Consider the following 21577-nt stretch of genomic DNA (forward strand, 5'->3'; position numbering starts at 1 on the left):
CTGCGCCCGCTCGCCTTCGCCCTGCGCCTCCGCCGAGGGCGAGGGGGTGACCCTGCAGCGCTCCATCACGCTGCTCAACGGCGTGGCCATCATCGTGGGCACCATCATCGGTTCCGGCATCTTCGTCACCCCCACCGGCGTGCTGCGGGAGGCCGGCTCGCCGGGGCTGTCGCTGGTGGTGTGGGCCGTCTGCGGGGCCTTCTCCATTGTGGGGGCCCTCTGCTACGCTGAGTTGGGCACCACCATCACCAAGTCCGGTGGGGACTACGCCTACATGCTGGAGGTGTACGGCTCCCTGCCCGCCTTCCTCAAGCTCTGGATAGAGCTCCTCATCATCCGGCCCTCCTCGCAGTACATCGTGGCTCTGGTCTTTGCCACCTACCTGCTCAAGCCCATCTTCCCCACCTGCCTGGTGCCCAACGAGGCTGCCAAGCTGGTGGCCTGTCTCTGCGTCCGTAAGTACCCCCAGCCCCTCTCCATGTGCCCGCTGGCCTGCTACCCCACGTGGCTCCCCGCTCGCCATCGCCTTCCTCAAAAAGTCAGCCCAAACAGCTATCGAGCCCATGGCTTTGTAGGAGATGCACCATCTCCCCTGTGCTGAGCTGGCTCCGTGCTGGGTTTTTCGGGGCTGTTTTGAACAGCATAAGTAGGAAACGTGGCCCCATCCCAAATAAATTGAGCAAAAATATTCCCCAACTACCAGTTATGGGCTAGCGAGCGTCTCTGATTTCCGGCAAGCGATAAATGCAACGTGCATTTTGCCCGTGCGCTGGCGTGGGATTTCTCCTGCCCTCCTGCAAGGAGTGGGTTCGGGCAGGGTAAAATCCCCTTGCAACCCTGCAGTGCTGAAGTGCTGCAGGGGCTGGGATGGGCAGGGTTTATGTGCAGAGATAGGTTAGGCGAGCGTGCAGTTGGGAAATTATCTGTCGCGAGCAACCGGTGCTGAACGTGGCCTGTTCTGCAGTGCCTGGCTGTTTTCTGCATCGGTTTGGAGATGAGACCTTTCTCGGCTGTATGTGCACTGATAGCCACGCGCGAAACCTGTTTGGGGTTTTTTTTGCAAGCTACCATTGCATTTCATGAGACGTTGCCTTGCAGAGGAGTTCAGTCGTGCTGTGATGAATTTTGGGCCGCTGATGTCTGCCATGGCACGCAAATCTTTTCTCTCCTGCTGCAGTTCTTATCGTCTCTCTGGCGTTTTGAGGGCTGTGGTTTTGCCAGTGAAGCCCCGTTTTCCTTTCCTCCCGTGACTGCAAAGTCACCCCATCCAAATTCCTCATTCTTTACATACAGGACCATTTTCTGCCTTTCTCTCCTCGTTTCCTATTCAGTCTGTGTTCCACTCCACTGGTAGTTCTTGTGCCATCGTGAAGGTGTATATTGGGAGAGGATATAATTCTTTGTGAGGGCTTTATATTTATTTGCTGTACAAAGTTACGGTCAGGCGATCCTTTTATTTTTTCATTTTGAGGTTGTGAAGCACAGTCTGCTTGTTTGTGCTGTCCGAAGGGAGGTCGTGTTAGATTCCTTCACCCTTTGAGGATCGCAGGCATTCAAAAGTTGCAACACATGGTCGTTACGGGAAGATATATAGTCTGTAAATGTCTTCATACACAAACTGACTGAGCCTTTGGTAGGTGTATGGTTAGCTAGTAGATATGATACGATAATTACCAGGCAGGGCAGCAAATTGTACTTTCTATGGGCAAGATTGAAACTTATTCATTCCCTAGGTACATTTTTAGGAACATAAGGGCAAGTAGACAGGCGTGGGGACTTCCCATTCGAGTTCTTAACAAGTGAAGTACATATATTAAGGAAATACAGATATATATTTAGACTATAGATACAGAGATATAGAGACTGAGAAGACTGTAGCAGGGTTAGAAAATAGTTCTGCTGATGGGTTTCTTGGCTCAAGTAGGGCCTTCTGAAAAATCTGGTTTTAGAGCTTTCCTGCCAGTCTGCAGCATGGTTCCTGCAGTGGCACAGAGGAAAGGGCCGTGCGTGTGCTTAACCTTCACGTTTTTTGCTGAGAAGCTAACAGAATAAGAGCGTTGATTCCATGGGCTTCCTTACTGTTTCATGTCAGAGTTTTGCTGTGCAAGAACACGTTGTAGTTGACAAAGCCTTCGAGAACATGTTTCTAGTAGTAAGTAACTTAATAAGTAACTTTTCCTCTGCAGGATCTTTCCCAAAATCGGTGGGATGAGGGGTCCCTGTTCCCATCTTACTGATCAGAAAACAAATACAGGGGTAAAGTAGACTGGCCCATGGCAAGATCTGCTCAGTGAGAGGGTGGACTGCAGCATGAAAATTCTTGATGCCAGGTCTCATTCCCACTTAGTGCTTCTCCAATAAGTAATAGAAGTGTCTCCATCTTTCTTTTGCCAGCAATTAGTAGTTTTCCCGAAGCAGAATTTGTTCTGGAACCTTTATCTTGAAGTGCCAAGGAAAGAATTGCTAGTTCTGCAGATCTGCGTCATTTCCATCTGTTTCTTCTTTAAACTTTACTCCCCCCCCCACCTCTGGCTACTATTTTGTTTATGCTTTGGGTTAAATTCTTGTTTGTCTCCTTTGCTACAAAAGGTTAGTTCATCATGCGTTGCCTTCGGCAAGTTAGTTTTCTGCAACTTTGATTTTTGGAGTTAGCTTTTTCTACTGTCTGGTGCCAAAACCACATCATGAACTAGGAACAATAAATGGAGTAAATCTGGTCCAAGGACTTAGCAAGTCACACAAAACTTCTGTGGACTAACAAGCGGCTTTGTTACGTGGTTGTTCCAAAAATACCCCTACCCAGCGAGATATTATTTTTTTCCAAGAGCCTTAGGGTAGGAAAAATGGCCTATTTGTGCGTACACTCTAGAGCATACGTTAACGAGTTATCTCAAAGAGGGGAAGAACAGTTTAGGAAGCAAATCTGGGGCCCCGGGCTGGAATACTTATTGTACTTAGGTAGCCAAAACCCAGCCCTCTAGAATAGTACCAGCTGTCTTCTTTGCAAAGTTTGTATCTCAACATAACATGCACTTGACTGCATGGTTTCTAGTAAGAGGAGAAATAACAAAAGTTAATTGTTTCCACTTTGAGTGCTACTGGTGTTGAACAGTTGAATAAATAATGTGGTGTTCGGGATTTGCCACCGTGAAGTACAGGAATTGAATTTCTAGGCGTTAAGATAATCTTAAGTAAATCACAGTCCTGAAAGAAAGAAAAAAATAGTTGGAATAGGGAATTTTGTTCCCCTTAAGGTGCTGAGGAAAACAAGGTGGGTGGTAGGTAGAATTTAACTACAAATAGGTATTTTCTGGTATCGAGATTGTAATCTGCAGCCAGTTGATACACAAGACTGCTTCTTCCATAAGACAACACGAATGCTTATTGTGGTTGCCAAAGAAAAGTGTGGGAATTCACTACAGGGAAGGCTTCCCGTAGCGAGGTGGGTCAAGCTGTTCATCATTAGTGTGGCTTATTTGATGTTGACCACGAAACAGCCAGAGCTGCCTAGCTGCAAGAATTTGCAGGGAGTTTGGCTTAATGCTTTTCAGGCTGCGGGTTACTCGGGTAAATCATAAACTGCATGTTGTTTTGTCTGTAAGATTGGATGGCTGGTAATTTTAGGACTGATAAATCATAAAAGCAAATGCTGAGGGATGAAAAACATAAGGTCCACCTGGTATCCAAGCATTTTTTGAACAGAAAAAGTTCGTGAAGCTGAGAATTTGTGCAGATGCGTGAAAACCCAACAGTTTGGGTATCTTACCTAAGCCAATTTAACCCCTTCAGAGGGTTGCAGGACAGTTACTAGGTCCTGACTTTTCGTATTTGATGACGTCTGCGTTACAGTATTAGTGCTGTACATGGTAAAGAATTAAACTACTGAGGATTCTGTGCTGTGTTCAGGTGCACGATTGTGGCTATGTAGATAAATGAAAATGCGTTATTTTTGTCATTGGTTCCTCTTTTTTTTTTTTTTCTCTTGAGAAAGCATCGCAGTGGAACGTACATTTGCACTTCCAACATGTATCTTCAATTGTGTCGTCTTCTGCAATTTTCTCCGATTTATTTTCACTTTGAATTAAAAAAAGGACACACTTTTTACCAGAATATTTAGGTAGCAAGTGTACCTTTCAAGTTGAAAGAACTTGTTGTTTATATATGTTGCAGGACCGTGTTCACGTAGCAGGAGGAGGATGGTGTAAAACTGTTTAATCCTGTCTTTTTTTCCCAGTAGAGAGGTGGTGTCCAGGGAATGGCCTGAACGGTCATGTGGAACAGCATCCAATTGAAAGTGCATCTCTGATATCTTACAGTCAGGCAGGTCAAAGTCACTTTTACAGCTGGCTGCCACTTGTGTTACCTTTCCTAAATTTGAACTGATAAATCTTAACCAAAAAAAATCATTAAAAAATTCCCAGAGCGCAACCCAATACACAGTGTCTGTTCCAGAGAGGGCTCAAGGGTGGAAAGTTTCAAGTTATCCAGGTAAAGACAACATGCCTGTTTCTTATTTCCATCTCTTCATTTGCAGATTTCCTACATGTGAGAGGTCTTTGGTACAGTAAATGCCCTGTAGATAAGGGATAATGCTGCTTCCAGGCCTGAACTGGTTCTTCTTCGGTGTTTCACAAGTGGCTGAACTGTTCTTCCTACCCCTGTTCTTAGGCACAGCCTGTCGCTCCCCCCCATGTGCTACATAACAGGTTATTCTATCATTTACTTATTCCTTGACAATATAATCTGCTCCCCAGAAGCTTGAGAAACCCTGCCAGTTGCACATAATGTCACTCTTGATCTTCAGTGTCGAACCAGTGATTTGATCGCTGGCTTCTGAAGCCTTTTACCGCTTGTAAATTATATATGCTAATCTGTCACTAATAACCCCAATATTGCTGCAGCAGTATCTGCTACTTCCAAAGCTACAGTATTTTAATCTTCTTAAAAATTTCCTTGGACTTCCTTTGCTGCTTCTGAAACATTATTTTTGGCGCTCCTCCTGCAAGCGTGGAATTCCAGTAAAGTGATCGCATATTTCTCATTTGTCTCTCTTTGTTATGATCAGCCTAAGAGCTGAAGAATTAGCAACAGTGCAGAGTTGAGTCATATCTAACAGCACGTCACATGGAAGCGTAAGTGCCTGACGCCCCCCTCGCTACGTTGTGAGTTAGAGGAGGAGGAGGAGAATGGTATCGAATCCAGGGTTTGCAGAAGCCTAAACCCCTGCTTTCAATGCTTGCCAAATTGTAGCCGTCATCCATAAGTGAATGTTCAGTGTCAGCATTTCAATTAGAAATCATGTCTGTTGAAAGCAGGAACGTCTTGATTTAGTATTAAGGTTTTTACTTTAAATCTTGACAGTTTGGCTGTTTGACCAGCTTTTTAAAGTGAAGCTATGGGTAGATTTTGAACTCATCAGGTATTGGATGGCAAGCATAAAATACATCTTATGCTTATCAATTTAAGATGGGTTTAGTCTGCAGCATTGCTACTTGGAATTAATCTGCCAGGACAAGCAGGGTGTGAAGCTTTGAAGACTTTCTTTTTTTTTTTTTTTTTCTCCTCCAGAAAGGTAGATTAAATGACTAAGCTGTATCAGCAAATATGCACTCGTTTGATCAGAGTGGAAGGAAGGAATTCGTAGAATCCCTGCTGTATGGGTGTTGTGGTTTAACCCCAGCCAGCAACTGAGGCCCACACAGCCGCTCGGTCACTCCCCTCTTCCGGTGGGATGGGGGAGAGACTTGGAAGAGAAAACGCGTGGGTTGAGATAAGAATAGTTTGATAATGGAAATAAAATGACGTAAAACAGCAGTAGTAATAATAATACTATTAGTAATAATAATATACAAAGCTAGTGATGCCCAGTGCAATTACTCACCACCCGCCGACCGATGCCCAGCCCCGTCAGCCTTGTGTTGCCAGTCCAGATGCACCTGCTGGTGGTTTTGGTGTTCTTCGGTGGCCCAACTTGGGTACGTGAGCATCTACATGACGTACTTTTACAACCAGGTTCTCTACCCGGGCAGCAATATCTTGCCACAACGCAGCAGCCCAGATGGGTTTGCCTCTGCACTGCCAGTTGCTGTTTCCATTGCTGCAACCACCCCCACAGGGCGTTTGCCACCATCCATGAGTCAGTATAGAGACAGGGCACTGGCCATTTTTCTCGTTCAGCAAATGTCTAAAGCCAGCTGGATGGCTTTCACTTCTGCAAACTGACTTGATTCACCTCCTTCAGCAGTTTCTGCAACTTCTTGTATAGGACTCCACACAGCAGCCTTCCACCTCCGATGCTTTCCCACAAGCTGACAGGACCTATCAGTGAACAGGGCACATTGCTTCTCATTTTCTGGCAGTTTATTATACAGTGGGGCCTCTTTAGCATGTGCCACCTCCTCCCCTGGCGATGTTCCAAAATCTTTGCCTTCTGGCCAGTCCATGACAACTTCCAAGATTCCTGGGCAACTGGGGTTTCCTATTCGAGCCCATTGTGTGATCCATGTGACCCACTTAGTGCACGTAGCATCAGCTGCATGGTGCATAGAGGGGACCCTCCCTTTGAACATCCAGCCCTGCCCCAGCAGTTGGGGTGCCAGGAGGAGCTGTGCTTCAGCACCAACCCCTTCATCTGCTGCCAATATCTCTTTTTCAGTTGGAGCATAGCAGGCCTTGGATCCTTGGTATCCCCGAATCCAAAACCCTAGGGGTCAGCCTTGAGTCTCCCCTGGTGCTTTCTGCCAGAGGCTCCAGGTAGGGCCATTCTCCCCGGCTGCAGTGTAGAGCACATTTTTTATATCTTGCCCTGCCCGGACTGGCCCAAGGGCTACTGCATGAGCTCTCTCCCCTTTAATTTGTTGGAAGGCTTGTTGTCGTTCAGGGCCCTATTTGAAATCATTCTTCTTCTTCTGGGTGACTTGATAGGGCTTACGATCAGGCTGTAATTTGGGATATGCATTCTCCAAACCCCCACAATGCCCAAGACAGCTTGTGTTTCCTTTTTGCTAGTTGGTGGAGACATGGCCGTTATTTTGTTGGTCACATCCATTGGGATGTGATGACATCCATCTTGCCATTTTATTCCTAAAAACTGCATCTCCTGTGCAGGTCCCTTGACCTTACTTTGTTTTATGGCAAAACCTGCCTTCAGAAGGATCTGGACTATTTTCTTCCCTTTCTCAAAAACTTCTGCTCTATTGCTCTCCATGATGATGTCATCAATATAGTGTAGGCGTTGTGGAGCTTCACCCTGTTCCAGTGCAGTCTGGATCAGTCTATGGCCAATGGTAGGGCTGTGTTTCTACCCTTGGGGCAGTCGATTCCAGGTGTACTGCATGCCCCTCCAAATGAAAGCATCCCTGTGCTCTGCTGCCAAAGGGATTGAGAAAAACGTGTTAGCGGTATCAGTTGTGGCAACCACTTGGCTGCCTTGGACTCCAGTTCATATGGAAGTTCTAACATGTCCGGCGCGGCAGCGCTCAGCGGTGTCATGACTTCATTCAGGCCCCAATAGTCTACTGTTGGTCCCCATTCTCTATCAGGCTTTCTCACTGGCCATATGGGGCTGTTAAAGGGTGAACGAGTCTTGCTGATCACTGCTTGGCTCTCCAGTTGATGAAACAGCTTACAGATGGGAAGAGGCTGAGGGCTTGTGCCCCTTTTCCAATGGCTCAGTCAGGCCTTTTTGCAGCTCACTCAGGGGTAGGGATCGGGTGTTTACCCTCTCATTTATGGGTTCTGCCTCTTCTTCCTCCTGTTCTCATGATGGCCCTGGTTCATCTTCATCCCTTACTAAATGAGCTGATTTTCTTGTGTATTTTTTCTTGTGTGTAGGGGTGACTGATACTGGCACGGGTTGGTTCTCTGGTTTAGCTGCGGTGCCTGATGTTTTGACGTCAGATCCAGAGACCTCTTCCCGTTGAGGGTTCTGAATAGCGTTGAACAGGGCTTGGTAGGTGTGGGCCAGGCCCCAGCACATTGCAGTGATTTGTCTCTGGAGTTGCCAGGGTGACAATATTTCCAAATATTTTACTAGTTTTTCAGGGTTCGGCACTTGTTCAGGGGTGAAGTTCCAAAACACTGGAGGTGCCCACTGTCCTAGGTACTTGCCCGTGCTATACCACGTACCCTGCCACTCATAACTATCCAGCCATGGGGCAGATCTCTGGATGATCTTCTTAAATTGCTTGCTAACCTTAGACAAAACTGAAACAATATTCCCAAGAAGCACCAATAGAAGTATCTTAACTACCCAAGGATGTTCAACATACTGAAAAGTTACTGTAATGAAGGAGGAAACATCGTAGAAGAAGGTAGCAAAGGTGCCATTCTGTACTTCCCCCGTAACAAGCCTCTCGGAGGAAGGGGTATAATTGCTAATTGTCTCCATGAGGTGGTACCCAAAGTACAGCAATGGCTTCAGTATGAAACCCAAATACCAGATTAAGCTCAAGGTCAGTGTTATAATAACAAATCTCCCAGGCAAAACATCACTAATCACTGTAGAGCACGGCCAACTGCAAACACCAACGCCGATCTTCAACATGTACAGCAAAAAAAGGAGCATAGTGCAGATCGGATAAACTTATATCGGGAACAGATGAATCACTCTTGTGACCCCACAACTATTAACAGCTATAAATTCCTTAATATGCTCTAGTTAATCTGTTATTATCTCAAACCCTTCGGGCCCCACGCTGGGCGCCAAAAAGGACTGTCGTGGTTTAACCCCAGCCAGCACCTGAGCCCCACGCAGCCGCTCGCTCACCCGGTGGGATGGGGGAGAGAATTGGAAGACAAAAACCTGTGGATTGAGATAAGAACAGTTTCATAATGGAAATGAAATGACGTAAAATAGGAGTAGTAATAATAATAATAGTACTGTTGGTAGTAAGAATATAGAAAGCAAGTGATGCCCAGTGCAATTGCTCGCCACCCGACCGAAGCCCAGCCCGTCCCTGAGCAGTGTTTGCAGTCTTCCCCCTGTCCGCCCTGGCCAGCTCCCCCCGAGCATGACATCATACGTATGTAATAGCCCTTTGGCCAGTTTGGGGTCAGCTGTCCCAGCCGTGCCCCCTCCAAGCTTCTTGTGCCCCTGGCAGAGCAGGGGAAGCTGAAAAGCCCTTGCCTGGTGTGAGCCCTGCGCAGCAACAACTGAACCATCGGTGTGCTGCTATCAGCATTACTGCTAAATCCAAACCACGGCGCTATGCCAGCTACTAGGAAGAACGTTAACTCTATCCCAGCCGAAACCAGGACACTGGGTAACGTTGCAAGACTGAGGTTGCTTTTCTAAATCCGCGTTTAATTAGAGAGAGTAGCGTTAATGAAAATAGCCTCTGACACTAGCAGGACTCTCCTGAAATGGATGAAGGTTTGGAGGACTCTTGTAACACAGCAAGGACTGCATTCCTTGGCACCCTTCTCCTGGCTCCCACAACAAATGTCCCATTAAATTTTATTGTATTTCAATTATTTACACTACCACTGAGATCCTTCAGAGTCTTTCTTTTCTGACATGGACAAATGGGGAAGGCTTTTTCAGAGAAACTCGCTGTGGTCGGACTAATTCAAAGCAACATCACTCGGTATTTCAAGTATTCCAGTAGTCTCATAGTCCCGGTGTCAGATGTGGCCCATAGATCAAATGCAAGGGATAAGAACGCAGTTCCTTGCCAGCCAGCGCGCAGGGCTGAGTTCTGACCCCCTGCGTGCCGTAGGTGGCATGATTCAGACTAAAACCTGCCTGGAATTTTTCATTAAGTTCGTGACCCAGGATTTAGCACTCAGCACTGAAATTCAGCCACCTTCCCGGGGATTTGTGGAACCTAAGAACAGCTATGGGAATGGGTTTCTCTATCAGGGTAGCGTCATGGTGGGCCAGGCAAGATGCCGTGTTTCGCAGGTCCAGGAGCTGACGGTCTGGCAAGGGTGGTGATGTCTGTGGGGCTTAACGTGCATGTAAAGTATTAACAAGTGTTGTTTGCTGTTAGGAAGATCTTTCAGATGAGGTGGGCATGATAGAAAAGATGTTTAGCTTGGGTTCATTACGGGGTCCTTTTAATCTTCTGGGAATGGAAGAAATACACCTCTGGCATATACACGTCATTTGTCTCCCCTAGATATGTCATTTGTTTCCCATTGCATATATATGTTGTTTCACAGAATCCCAGACTGGCAGGGGTTGGAAGGGCCCTCGGGAGCTCACCCAGTGCCACCCCCCTGACCAAGCAGGCTCACCCAGAGCAGGGGGCACAGGACAGCGTCCAGGCGGGGGTTGAATATCTCCGGAGAAGGAGACTCCACAGCCCCCCTGGGCAGCCTGGGCCAGGGCTCGGGCACCCTCAAAGTCAAGAAGTTCTTCCTCATATTCAACTGGAACCTCTTCTGCTTCTGTCGCCCTCAAAGTAAAGAAGTTCTTCCTCATATTCAACTGGAACCTCTTCTGCTTCAGTTTGTGCCCATTGCCCCTTGTCCTGGCACTGGGCACCACTGCAAAGAGTCTGGCTCCGTCCTTGTGACCCCCACCCTTGAGATATTTGTACATGTTGATGAGATCCCCTCTCAGCCTTCTTTTCTCCAGGCTGAACAAGCCCAACTCTCTCAGCCTGTCTATATTTTGTCTTCCTTGTGGTAGTGACCTGTTTTGTGGAATTGCTGCATCATGCAATCTAGAAATTTTGACAGCAACAACACAAGCTTCTTTCTAAGGAGGCAAAGTAGCATCTCCTACGACATGCTTGGATTTAGCTCCTCTAGCATTCATAAAGTCTTTGTAGTCTTTCACATACCACCTAATTTGAATAGTGTAAACTGTATTGCTGTTATTAGGGTACCTTGGTACCAAAGCGATGGGTGCGTTTGTATGGGCTTGAGATCCAGCCCCCGCAGTATCTGCAAACCATGAAATTCTTTGCTGAGCTCTTCCTCCGGGCAGTCCCGGTGCTGCCTTTTGGCCCTGGCCATGCAGCGCTGGTTGCCACAGCTCTTGATGGAGAGGTGGCGAGGAAGCGCTTGCTAATTTATTCTGGCAGAATTCTGGAAACCGGCAGGTGTGGGTGCTGGGGAGCTGTGCTGCATGATGGAATGCTAGCGTCGCCCCGCTTTGCTCCAGCTTCTCTGGCTCCCTGCTCCGAGCCTGTGGTGGCACCAGGGGCTGCCTGGAATTGAGCCAGCGGAGAGATGGAGCTGTGGCACATTTGGGCTGGCTGTGGCCGTTTGATGGGGACCCCCAGAGCACATGGTCTCAGGGGGTAGGTCTGGACACGATCCCTCTTCTTAAACTCTACCGGTAGGGCAGCCTCTGCCTTCTCCTTTCACCTCTTGCTCATGGATGCGCCCATCCCCTGGTTCCTCAGCGTTGCTGTTTTGGGAAGAAAGATAAAACGGGAATTAAACTGTTGCCAGGTATATTTATTACTGTAAGTTGATTTTAGCATAGATACATTAGCCCTGGGGCTGAGTGCTCCTTTCCAGCAGCCTCACATGTCACGAAGCGTTTCCCTTCTGCAGACTGATTGCCCTGGCTGTTAAGTTTCTCCAGGGACTTGTCCCAGAAGAAATCTCTGCAAAGGTTTTCCTTCTGCTTTTTCTCTTTACCACCTTGCAGGGCACAAGTCTTCCCTCAATATCTCTCAAGCTGAAATTTCCCCAGCCCTTCTCTGGGTGTGTCCTGTACGTGTCTTGTGTTAGATTGCGCTATCAGAAACAGACACCCAAGGCTATTGGAAGACACCGTGGCATCACAGCCACCTGAATATAAAGTGGGGTTTTTTGGCCTCAGCGAACAGCTGAGGCATTGATGCCCCCATAGTTTAAACCACCATAGTCAGTATAACTTAATTTTTTTATTTTTTTTTTTTCACTGTGTGGAATAACTCTTTACTTTTGACGTGTCTAATTTCTTGTGGGCTTGGGCAGCGGCTCTCTTCAAAGCGTGTGGGCCATTTTGTGTCTGTGCCACGTGCTGCTGCCATCCCTGCTGTTTGCTTCTTGGTGGCCATTGGCTCACCTTGTCTTGTGTCTGGTTGAAACCCGCTTGCACCATCTTTGGTAGAATTCAAAGCTGCTTGTCCACCACCTGCACTTTATGAAGAGTGAAAGGAGCAGCCTTTGCTGTAGGACGGAGCAATGGAAAGGAGCCGAGAACTGTTCCGTAAGTAATTGCCAGGAGAAAATCAACATCATCCAGTGGCAGATGGTAAATGGAAGCCATCATCTTCCAGTTGCAAGGGCTAAACGCTTTGGATTTGTGAGAGTTCCAAACAGGAATCATTGCATGATTCATCCGCTGCGTGTGGACAGTATTACGGTCCCCATTTTCCTGGTGGGGAAAGTAGGGAAGCCAAGGTGGAGCATTTCCCTTCATTCTTCCCATTTCTTTCCACGAGTTCCCTACCTGCTCTGCATTTTCATTCTGGTCCTCTAATAGCATGAATAGGAATCCATGAGTAACTTGCAGCAAGTTAATTGAGTTTACTGCTTTGAAGCAAGCTACTTAGAAATACTTATCCATGTTATAGAGGTGTATACTGAATTATATAGGAAGGACTACAGGTCAAGATCAGGAAAGCTGATAGAAGATGGAATAAAGGGCAAAAGGGACGTTGCGCAGGGCTCCCGAGGTACGTAACCTCACACGCAGCGTGAATGCAGCTCTGCCAGTACCTCAAGAATTCTTACACCCATTTCAGAAACGGTTCATCTGAAAAGCTGCTCAAGGTCTTGGGTTGAGCAACCTCCCCTCTCCACATCAGCAAGTTACACGTGGGGGCTGGAATCGGATCCTTTTTCCCCCTGCGAACGAGGATGGGTGTGCAGAGCTGCGGATCGGTGGCGCGTTTGCTTTTTTCCCAGACGGAGCCTCCCTGAGCGCTGTCCTTACTCCATCTCTGATCCATGGCCACGTTCCATTACCCCGGGAAAGCGGCAGCCTGCCTTTTTCTATAGGATACTTGCCAAGAGCATTGCATGAGGGATGCTGAGCCCCGGGTTACCTGTGTTAGGGCTCCATTCACACGGTTTGCTTTGGGCAGAACCACGTGCCCACGGGGCAGCTTTACCATCCTGCCTTTCCTCTGCAGACACGGGAGCTGTCGGCACATCTAACGCATTCGTTGTGGGCTTGTTCGGCGTGGGGATTGTCGTGATCCGTGTTCGTCGTGGGCTTGTTCGGTGCGGGGATTGTCGTGATCCGTGTTCGTCGTGGGCTTGTTCGGTGCAGGGATTGTCATGATCCGTGTTCATCGTGGGCTTGTTCTGTGCGGGGATTGTTGTGATCCGTGTTCGTCGTGGGCTTGTTTGGTGTGGGGATTGTCGTGATCCGTGTTCGTCGTGGGCTTGTTCGGTGCGGGGATTGTCGTGATCCCTTTCTGTGTCTGCTTGGTAGGGATTTATTCCTGTTGTTATCTAGAGATCACGTTTGGGAGGGGTCTTGGAACTCGAGTTCAAAGGAATATGCCCATAAAATGTGACTCGCGGTGGGAGCAAGGTTCTGGGTCCTTTGCTGGATTAGCCAGTTTATCCCCGGCTCCTATCAGTAACAGGGAAGTGGCCTGACTCTGCAGGTGGGTGCCAGCAGAGCAGGTTAAGTGACGTGCCTGAAGCCAGCATTTACTAGGACAAGGTAAATACTTGAAGCCGGACCCGCTGTTGTCTTTACAAAGCCAAACATCTCTTTGAAAGCCTCTAGATTCCCCTCTTTGGAGTGGCTGGAGTATCTTGAAATGAAGCTCGCCCTCAGCTAGGCTAGAGCGGTCACCAGAAGGGACGAAGGGGTGAGCAGCACCTCGCGAGCGTGTTCTCTCGGCAGCTATCTTCCCTACTTCTGCCAGACCTAATCAGTACATAAATAAAAGTACCCCCTCTTCCATCTGCAGTCACTGCAGCTTCCTAGCGCCTATTATCCCAATTATCTAAAGCCTTTGGAGAGGGGCCACTGGGTCGGACAGACCGGGTCACGTCAGGTCATGCTGAAACCCTTATTCCGAGCCTGCTTCCCGAGAACGGCCCCGATGGGTCCCGCTGAAGGGCTGCCTGGCTGCCTTGCCTTAGGAAGGGTGCTGCAGAAACCAGGGCAGCGCCGAGGGATCTTCCCTTGCGTTGTATCATTGCCTGGATTTATCGTAAAGCCGTGGCTGCGCCGCTTCCCCTGGTTCTGCCATGTGGAGCAGTTCATCCGAGGTGAATGGAGCGGTGCCAGGAGGAGTCCTGCAGCCCCTGCTTCGTGGGTAGCATCTCGGATCAAAGGGATAAAACTTTCTGCTTTAAGAAACCCTCGCCCTCTGGTCTCCTGAGAAGCTGGGCAGCCACTGGAATTCATCCTGGAGTTTTACTGAAAAAGCACTCAGTCTGTCTTTTCGTCTGGGTGTCCGTAGGATTCTTTCTGGTGGGTGAGACGGGGGGGTTTGGTGGTTGGTTTTTTGGTGGTTTTTTTTTTTTTAGCCCTTCCTGTGTTGAAAGCAATCAAGTATCGTAACTCCAGCACACTCCTTTAGGAAAGACAAATATTAATACACAGTGGGAAAAGCAAAGCAGAGAGATTGCGACTCGAAGGGCTCTGACTCACGGCTGGCGTGGAGGACGCTCTCAGCCCCGCTCAGAGTCTCCGGCCCGAAGCGTTCCCTATTTATCTGGCACTGATCCATTCCTGAGCGCTGGATACAGGCGCTTCTGTTGCCTCTCAGTTTTGGACTGTGTAGAAAGCTTTTGCCTTTTATGTACGCCACCGCCACCCCGGGGTCCGTCCAGCGGACTCCGCACAGAACCAGAACGTGAAAAACGGCCCCGAGTAGGTCCAAGTCAGTATTTCAGGTGGAGGCCGAAGCAGCTATTGGTAAAGAAAGAGAATTCCTAAATGGGGAAGGGAATGTCACCGTCGCACCTCTAAGGGCCGTCTTTGCTAACGGGAAAAGTGTGCTTTTAGATGCGTTAGCTCATCCTTTAAATATCCCTCTGTAAACAGGGAGAGTTTTATTTTTAGCATAGTTGCTGGTTGAAAGTGAATCCTGGATCCTCGGTTCCCTCCCTGTGTCCTCCCCATGAGGATTCACCAGAGGTGTTTTTAGCAGATGAGTTGTGATGGGTGTTACTGATATTTCGCTGCGTTTTCTTGTCTCCCCCTCAGCATGCCGTGTAGCACAGCCGTGCCGTAAGCTGTCCTCGCTAACCTTTATTTTCTCCTCCCCTTTATACCTGGACAGTGTCTCTTTTAGTGTGCTGGCTGGAGCAGATATATCGCAAGGGCGACAGAGCTGTGACCCTGCAAACCGCTGATAGAGCTGGCCTGCTGCTTGATGCCAAAAAGCCTCCAAGCCTGGGCACGCCGTGTCTTTCTAATTAGATGCACCCTATCTCCCCTGAACAGCGCAGGGTGGAAGGGCAGGGGGGTTAAATTTGGAGGAGGTGGTGCGGGGGGTTCGCCAGTGCCGTTCCTCGCCGCTCGCTTTTGGCTGCGTGCCGAAGCAGGGTCAGCCAAAGCCCAGCTCGTGCTGTCCTGTGACCCATGCGAGGGCCCACCGGCACCGGGGTGTCCTTCCCAACGAAGACAGCGCTGGGTCCTTTCAGTCTCACCCACTCCAAATGGCCGAGCACCCCCAAAGTGCCAAAGGGGATTGAAAGACGCGATACAGAAAAAAGTCAATCTGCAATTCCGTATTTACTTCTGGCTTTCGTTCATGCAGGATATATTGGATCTCGTGCTTTGCTTTGCAAGGACTAGACAGGACAAGGGATAATGGTTTTAAACTAAACCAGGGTAGGTTTAGGCTAGATATAAGGAAGAAATTCTTTACAATGAGGGTGGTGAAACACTGGAACAGGTTGCCCAGAGAGGGGGTGGAGGCCCCATCCCTGGGAACATTCCAGGCCAGGTTGGACAGGGCTGTGAGCAACCTGATGTGGTTCAAGGTGTCCCTGCTCCTGCAGGGGGGTTGGGCTGGGTGACCTCTGGGGGTCCCTTCCCACCCAAAACATTCCATGATTCTATGATTCATATGATTCTATGACTTACAACTCTTTAATTTCTCCAAACATTTAAGTGCTGTTGTATTGAGATGACACCAGATCCTAGGGGTTTGGTGGTGGGAGCAAATGATCCTGACAGCGGGCATCATGTGCTGGGACGTGCCTGGGACTGGCTTTGCTCTTCCCTGCCTGAAGATCCCCTATAAGCAGCCTTTGGCTGAGCAGTGCATGGGCAATTAAATCCTCTCAGCCCGATGCCTATCGCTGCCGTGCTGTGGCCGTAGCAGGCTCTTAGCCCCCTCTGAAGGAATGATGCAACCGCATCCCTTCTTGCCCGCCCGTGCTCTGAGTCACCGGGAAGTCCTGTATTTCTCAGCTCTCGCTCAAGCGGGAATGCAAAGTCGGATCGTTGCCATCAGCCCCAGATACTGCGGTCCCCAAAGACACTGAGCTCTCTGAAGCCAGCCCATGGGTACGTCCCTGCCCGTGTGTTCCAGGAAGGCTATTCCCAGCCCCGGCGTGGGCTCTGCCTGCGTTTCCCTGAACTCTTACCAAAATGCCGCTGGCTTTCTGGCAGGCGAGGCAGGATGCAGGGTGGCAGCGAGCCAAGAAGACCCTTTCAAATGCCCAAATGCTCCTTCCTCCTCCCACGCTTTTACTTCTCAGTTTGCAGTTGTTTATCGTGCGGTATCCCCGGCTGCGGGGAACAGTGCCCTCGCCCCGGGGGCGTGAGGTGTGAGCGGCTCCGGTGCATGGGCCTGCCACAAGCCGGAGGGCAAAGGCGGGCACTGCCCATCCCGCGCAGCCACCTCGTGCCGGGGGAGAGGCAGGGGATGCAGGGTGTGCTGGTGCCTGCTGGGTGCTGTGGGTGCAGATATAGCCTGAAACCTCAGGGGAGGGCGATCCACATCCGAGCGGAGTATTTTGGGGAGGTGCTGTTCAGCTCTGGTCGAGGCAGCGGGGTTCTGTGACGGGGAGCTGCAGGACGTGGGAAAGAGCCTTTGCCGCCAGGGCAGGGGCCAGCCTGGGAAGGGTCCCGCAGGGAAAAGCCTCCAGCTCAAGAAGAAAGATTGAAATTTGCTCTTCCCCGAGCTGCTCGGTGACCGGTTGGCTCCGGGGGCTGCTGCCAAGCTGGGGTGGAGGCAGCGAGGGGTGGCTTTCTCTGTGTGCCATTTGCCCGTCTCTATAACAAGCAACAGGCTCTGGGGAGTGAGCAGGGCACAAAAATAATAAGTGATTTGGAAGAGCAGTGAAGGTTTTAGCCATTATTTTCTTCGAAGCGGGTGAAGCTCAGCAGCTTGGTGGCTTTAGGCATGCCCTGGTTCGTGCTGTCCCTCGCCTGGCAGTGCCAAAGAGCAGCAGGAGCGGGTGATACAGAGGAGGGTGATGGGGGAACAGGGCAAAAAAAGAGTAGGGAATGAGGCCTCATGAGTTGCATTAGCCACAGAGCAACTTGTAGGTGGTGGGAGCTTGTGGGCAAGCAAAATGGTGCACGGGGAAGGCGATGCAATCAAGTGCAAGGCAGCCACAGCAAAATGGAGCTGTTGGGCTGGCCAGCTCTGCGCAGCCCTGCTCTTCCATCGCCGCGGCGTTGGCCCTGGAGAGCATCTCTGAAAGCCTGCACGGCCGTCCCTGGCACCGCTGCCCAGCCGGGCAAACGGAGGGTGAGGGTTTCCTGAGATCTGGCAACACTTCCCATCTGTGCTGCTGACCTGCAGGCGTTGCTTGTCCCCTAGCTCACCGGGTGGGCGAGGGCAGGGGATGGGCGAGGACAGGGGATGGGCGAGGACAGGGACGTCCCTCCCTTTGTGCCTAAGCAGTGGGCAGCACGGTGGGGCCTCGATAGCCTTTTAGGTGCTCTTGTTCTACAAATAAACTATAGGTCAGCTCTGGAAGTTTGTCCTGACATTTCTATGGTGTTTTCACACAGCAGCAGCATTAAATTGGATCGACTTAAGAGGGATTGCGGCCAAGCGCTTTGATGCTAACGGTCGCAGTAACCACTTCTGTTTCCCGGCCCTCAGAAGGGTCTTTCCCAGTGCAGCGGGACAGTTCCTCGTCCCAAGGGGTGGATGTGATGTTCAACCCCCCTATGGCCAAAAGGAAAAGACAGAATGGAGACGTGCGTGGCTGCAGAGCCTTGCTTTTGAAAAGTTTCTGGTTTCGGAAGAGACTCTTTGCTTAAGTTTTAATGCCAATTTGTCGTAATTTGGTTTGCGTTTTAAGCGCTTCACTGCAAACTGACGGGTCTCTTCTTGTCCCTTCCCCTTAGTGCTCCTCACAGCAGTCAACTGTTACAGCGTGAAAGCTGCTACCCGCGTCCAGGATGCCTTTGCTGCGGCAAAACTGCTGGCGCTGGCCCTGATCATCATCCTCGGCTTCGTGCAGCTTGCAAAGGGTGAGTACGTTTCCTTTTGCTTTTCCGAGGTGGTGTGCGGTTAGAGCAGGCCCTGGGAATTAGGGCCAAAGCCCGGGAGTCCTCACCCAAGCTTTTCAGAGCTGGCAGAAATGCTTTACAAGCTTGCATGCTGGGATGATATTTTTCAGCTTCGCAAAGGGCTGAGTGCTTTTGTGCATTTTATTTGTGAGCTTTCGTGTTTACCTTGCTGCAGTTACGCTGGATTTCATGCTACTGGAACCCAGCATAAACCACCCAAGCTCTTTTCCGCTTAATTCAGCCCCTGTGAAGCCTCCCTCTTTGAGATTATAGAGCTGCCAAGTCTACAGGGATTGCAAATTGTGGTGCTGTGCCTCTCAAAAGCCTTTTCTGTAACTGCTGGCTGGTCGTGGCCATTTGCTGGTAGAGAAGTGTCTGCATGTACAAACCAACCCCCAGTCGTGTTCATTCTTTCACAGACTGCCCCACCGTATTTCTCATCCTCCTGCTTCTCGTATGGAAGAGCTCGATCGAGTCCGCGGGGTCGCGTAGGGACCTTGCCTGGGTCAGGCAAGGCTGCAGAAACCACATGATGAACTGGGATGGCGGGGCTCTCAGCTGACACTAGCGTGCCGGTCAGCTGGCATCTAAACCAGAAGATAAAAAAGGGAAGATAAAGCAAATTTTCTGGTGTTTTTGCTTGTTTTCCTCACGCCCGCTTTAAAATCCTTTCAAACTGAGGGAGGTGTTTTTTCCCAGACCCAGCCTATTAACTAACCCACGCAGATAAGCTTTACTGTGTGCTGTTTCCTGCCAGTTCTGGGGAAGTAACCTTTTCTTAGGGAACAGCACAGGCCCTATTTGTTAAGGGTGGATAAAAGCCTATAGTACCGGCAGGCGTGTGTGTGTGTGTACATGTACACGTGGGCCATTTTCGTTCCTGTCTCAGCTATGGGAGCCAGTGCTGTCCTTGCAGAATTTCTTCCTTTATCAGAGGGTTTATTTTTCTCCAGCTCAGTGCCTGCACTCAACAGGAACATTGGTGGAGGCTTGTCACAAATCGTACCTCCTTCCTCTTCCTAACGCCCCAGGCTGCTTTGCTCAACTTTTTTTTTCTCTCTTAGAAGGAGAAGGATAAGCAAACATAAATTTCTGTTAGTTCTTTTAACATTTTACCAACAGAAGGTCTTTACAATTGCTTTTTGCTTGCAGGTAATAATTGTAATTTGCTTCTTCAGGATCGCCTTCCTCTGTTCTTTTGTCCTTCTGTTGAGGGTGTGAATCACTTTCTGCCCTGCCTCCTTGGGTATAAATACCTGATATTTCACACAGGATCACAGAATCCCAGCATGGCCGGGGTTGGAAGGGCCCTCTGGAGCTCACCCAGTCCCACCCCCCTGCCCAAGCAGGCTCACCCAGAGCAGGGGGCACAGGACAGCGTCCAGGCGGGCTTTGAATATCTCCAGAGAAGGAGACTCCACAGCCCCCCTGGGCAGCCTGGGCCAGGGCTCGGGCACCCTCAAAGTCAAGAAGTTCTTCCTCCCGTTCAACTGGAACCTCTTCTGCTTCCGTTTGTGCCCATTGCCCCTTGTCCTGGCACTGGGCACCACTGCAAAGAGTCTGGCTCCATCCTCATGACCCCCACCCTTGAGATATTTGTAGGTGTTGATGAGGTCCCCTCTCAGCCTTCTCTTCTCCAGGCTGAACAAGCTGTTGACTTGTATCTGTAACCAATAAGAGATTTCAGTCTTGTGGGCAAAAAAACCCCATCCTATACTCTTCTACCTCAGAAGCTTTCTACCTCCTACGAAGCCTATCACAGTTTCAAGCTTTGGTAGGGCTGGGGAGGTACAGCTGTGACTCGCATGCACCTTGCGGCACAGCTCTTTAGTTTCCTGCTAAACCACCTGGCCGGTTCAGACAGCGTGAAAGGGAGCAAGATCAAAAGCAGTCGATAGATAATAACATCTGAAGGCAAAGGCTTCTTCTTACTGTGCGTGCACACAACGCTCAGCGTAAAGCAAACTGCATCCGGGTGGGAACCTTGGGATCTACAGAGGATGCGCCTCGCAAAGCCCAAGTTTGCACCTTGTCCTAAGTGGCACGCTACCCCTTGCCCGAGTTCCCGGTTGCCTGTGGTCTAACATGGATTTTATTAATCTCCTTATGGAAGTTGCAAGCTCTCAGGTAAGTCCTTAAGAACATGCCAGCTCCTTTCGTATGCCCTTCCTTAGCTTCCACGTACATTTTGTAACTTTCTCAACTTCTCTTTAAATCACACCAGGTGACTCGATGCCTTGGTGTAGCAGAAATACATCAGGAGATTGCCTTTTTTCCTATTTTTCTTTGAAGAAAGCATACTAGCGTCACTTAAAGCATACTGAGAGGGGGAAAGCGCTGCACTGTTCTCCATCTTCATTGGGACAAGAAACGATGCGTGCAAGCTCTGAGGCAAGGGAAATTTAAATTGGCCATTAGAAGAACGCTTTTACCTGTAATGCAGAGCTGAAGTAGATTGTCCAGGGAGGCCTCCTGTCGCACTGGGGATTCACAAGAATGGGTTAATAAACGCCTCTGGGGAATGGTTTAAGCGAGTCGAACCTGCCTTGGAGCAGGGGGACCGACCCCGAGCCCCTGGAAGCCGTCGCGTCTGCGCTCTCCGAGGCTGTGCCTTGCGTTAGTAGTAGGGTACAGAGCTGTTGGATCTTCTCCAGGCAAAACTACAGACCCCGTCTTTTAACGCGCTGAGGTTTTTCAATGGACAACTTTTCTCTAAAAGCCCGTTTAGCCTCTGAGTAGGTGGGTGATCCTGGGTCCCACGCGTAAGCACAGTGCCGTGCCTTTGCTGCTCCTCTCCGCGCCCTTGTCTTCTTCTGTACCAGTTCCAACGCTCTTTGGACAACGAGGACTCTTACCATGACCAGCTTGGCAAGCTCGGTCCCAAGCCAGCAGCTGTTACGGGGGCAAAATACATGCTGAGTTGATTTGTCTGGGGCTGCAGTGTCAGCGGTGAAGGGTTTGCATGTTCCCATGACACTCTGGACGGTGCTGATTAACTTTGATGGGTACTGTCCCCTTCCTGGTTTATGTTTACAGTATCCATAAACAGAGAAGAGGAACACTGCCACGGTTTCTTGCTGAAATGTGGAAACTTCTGAGACTTCACAGGAGTGGGGCTTTTCTTTGTATTGACCTCCCGCCTTCAGCTTTTGGCTTTTTTTTTTTTTTTTTTTTTTT

The 21577-nt window shown here is 49.6% G+C and overlaps 1 protein-coding gene across 1 annotated transcript in view; it reads left to right on the forward strand.

Moving 5' to 3' along the window:
• Positions 1-21577, forward strand: part of SLC7A5 (solute carrier family 7 member 5) — a 39722-nt gene that overhangs the window by 707 nt on the left and 17438 nt on the right. Inside the window, exons 2-3 of the mRNA XM_009637428.2 lie at positions 3-455; positions 18236-18361. Of these exons, the coding sequence (XP_009635723.1) occupies positions 3-455; positions 18236-18361 (579 nt within the window). The remainder of the gene's footprint in view (positions 1-2; positions 456-18235; positions 18362-21577) is intronic.

Source organism: Egretta garzetta, unplaced genomic scaffold, assembly GCF_000687185.1.
Source record: "Egretta garzetta isolate BGI_Z169 unplaced genomic scaffold, ASM68718v1 scaffold284, whole genome shotgun sequence".
NCBI lineage: Eukaryota > Metazoa > Chordata > Aves > Pelecaniformes > Ardeidae > Egretta > Egretta garzetta.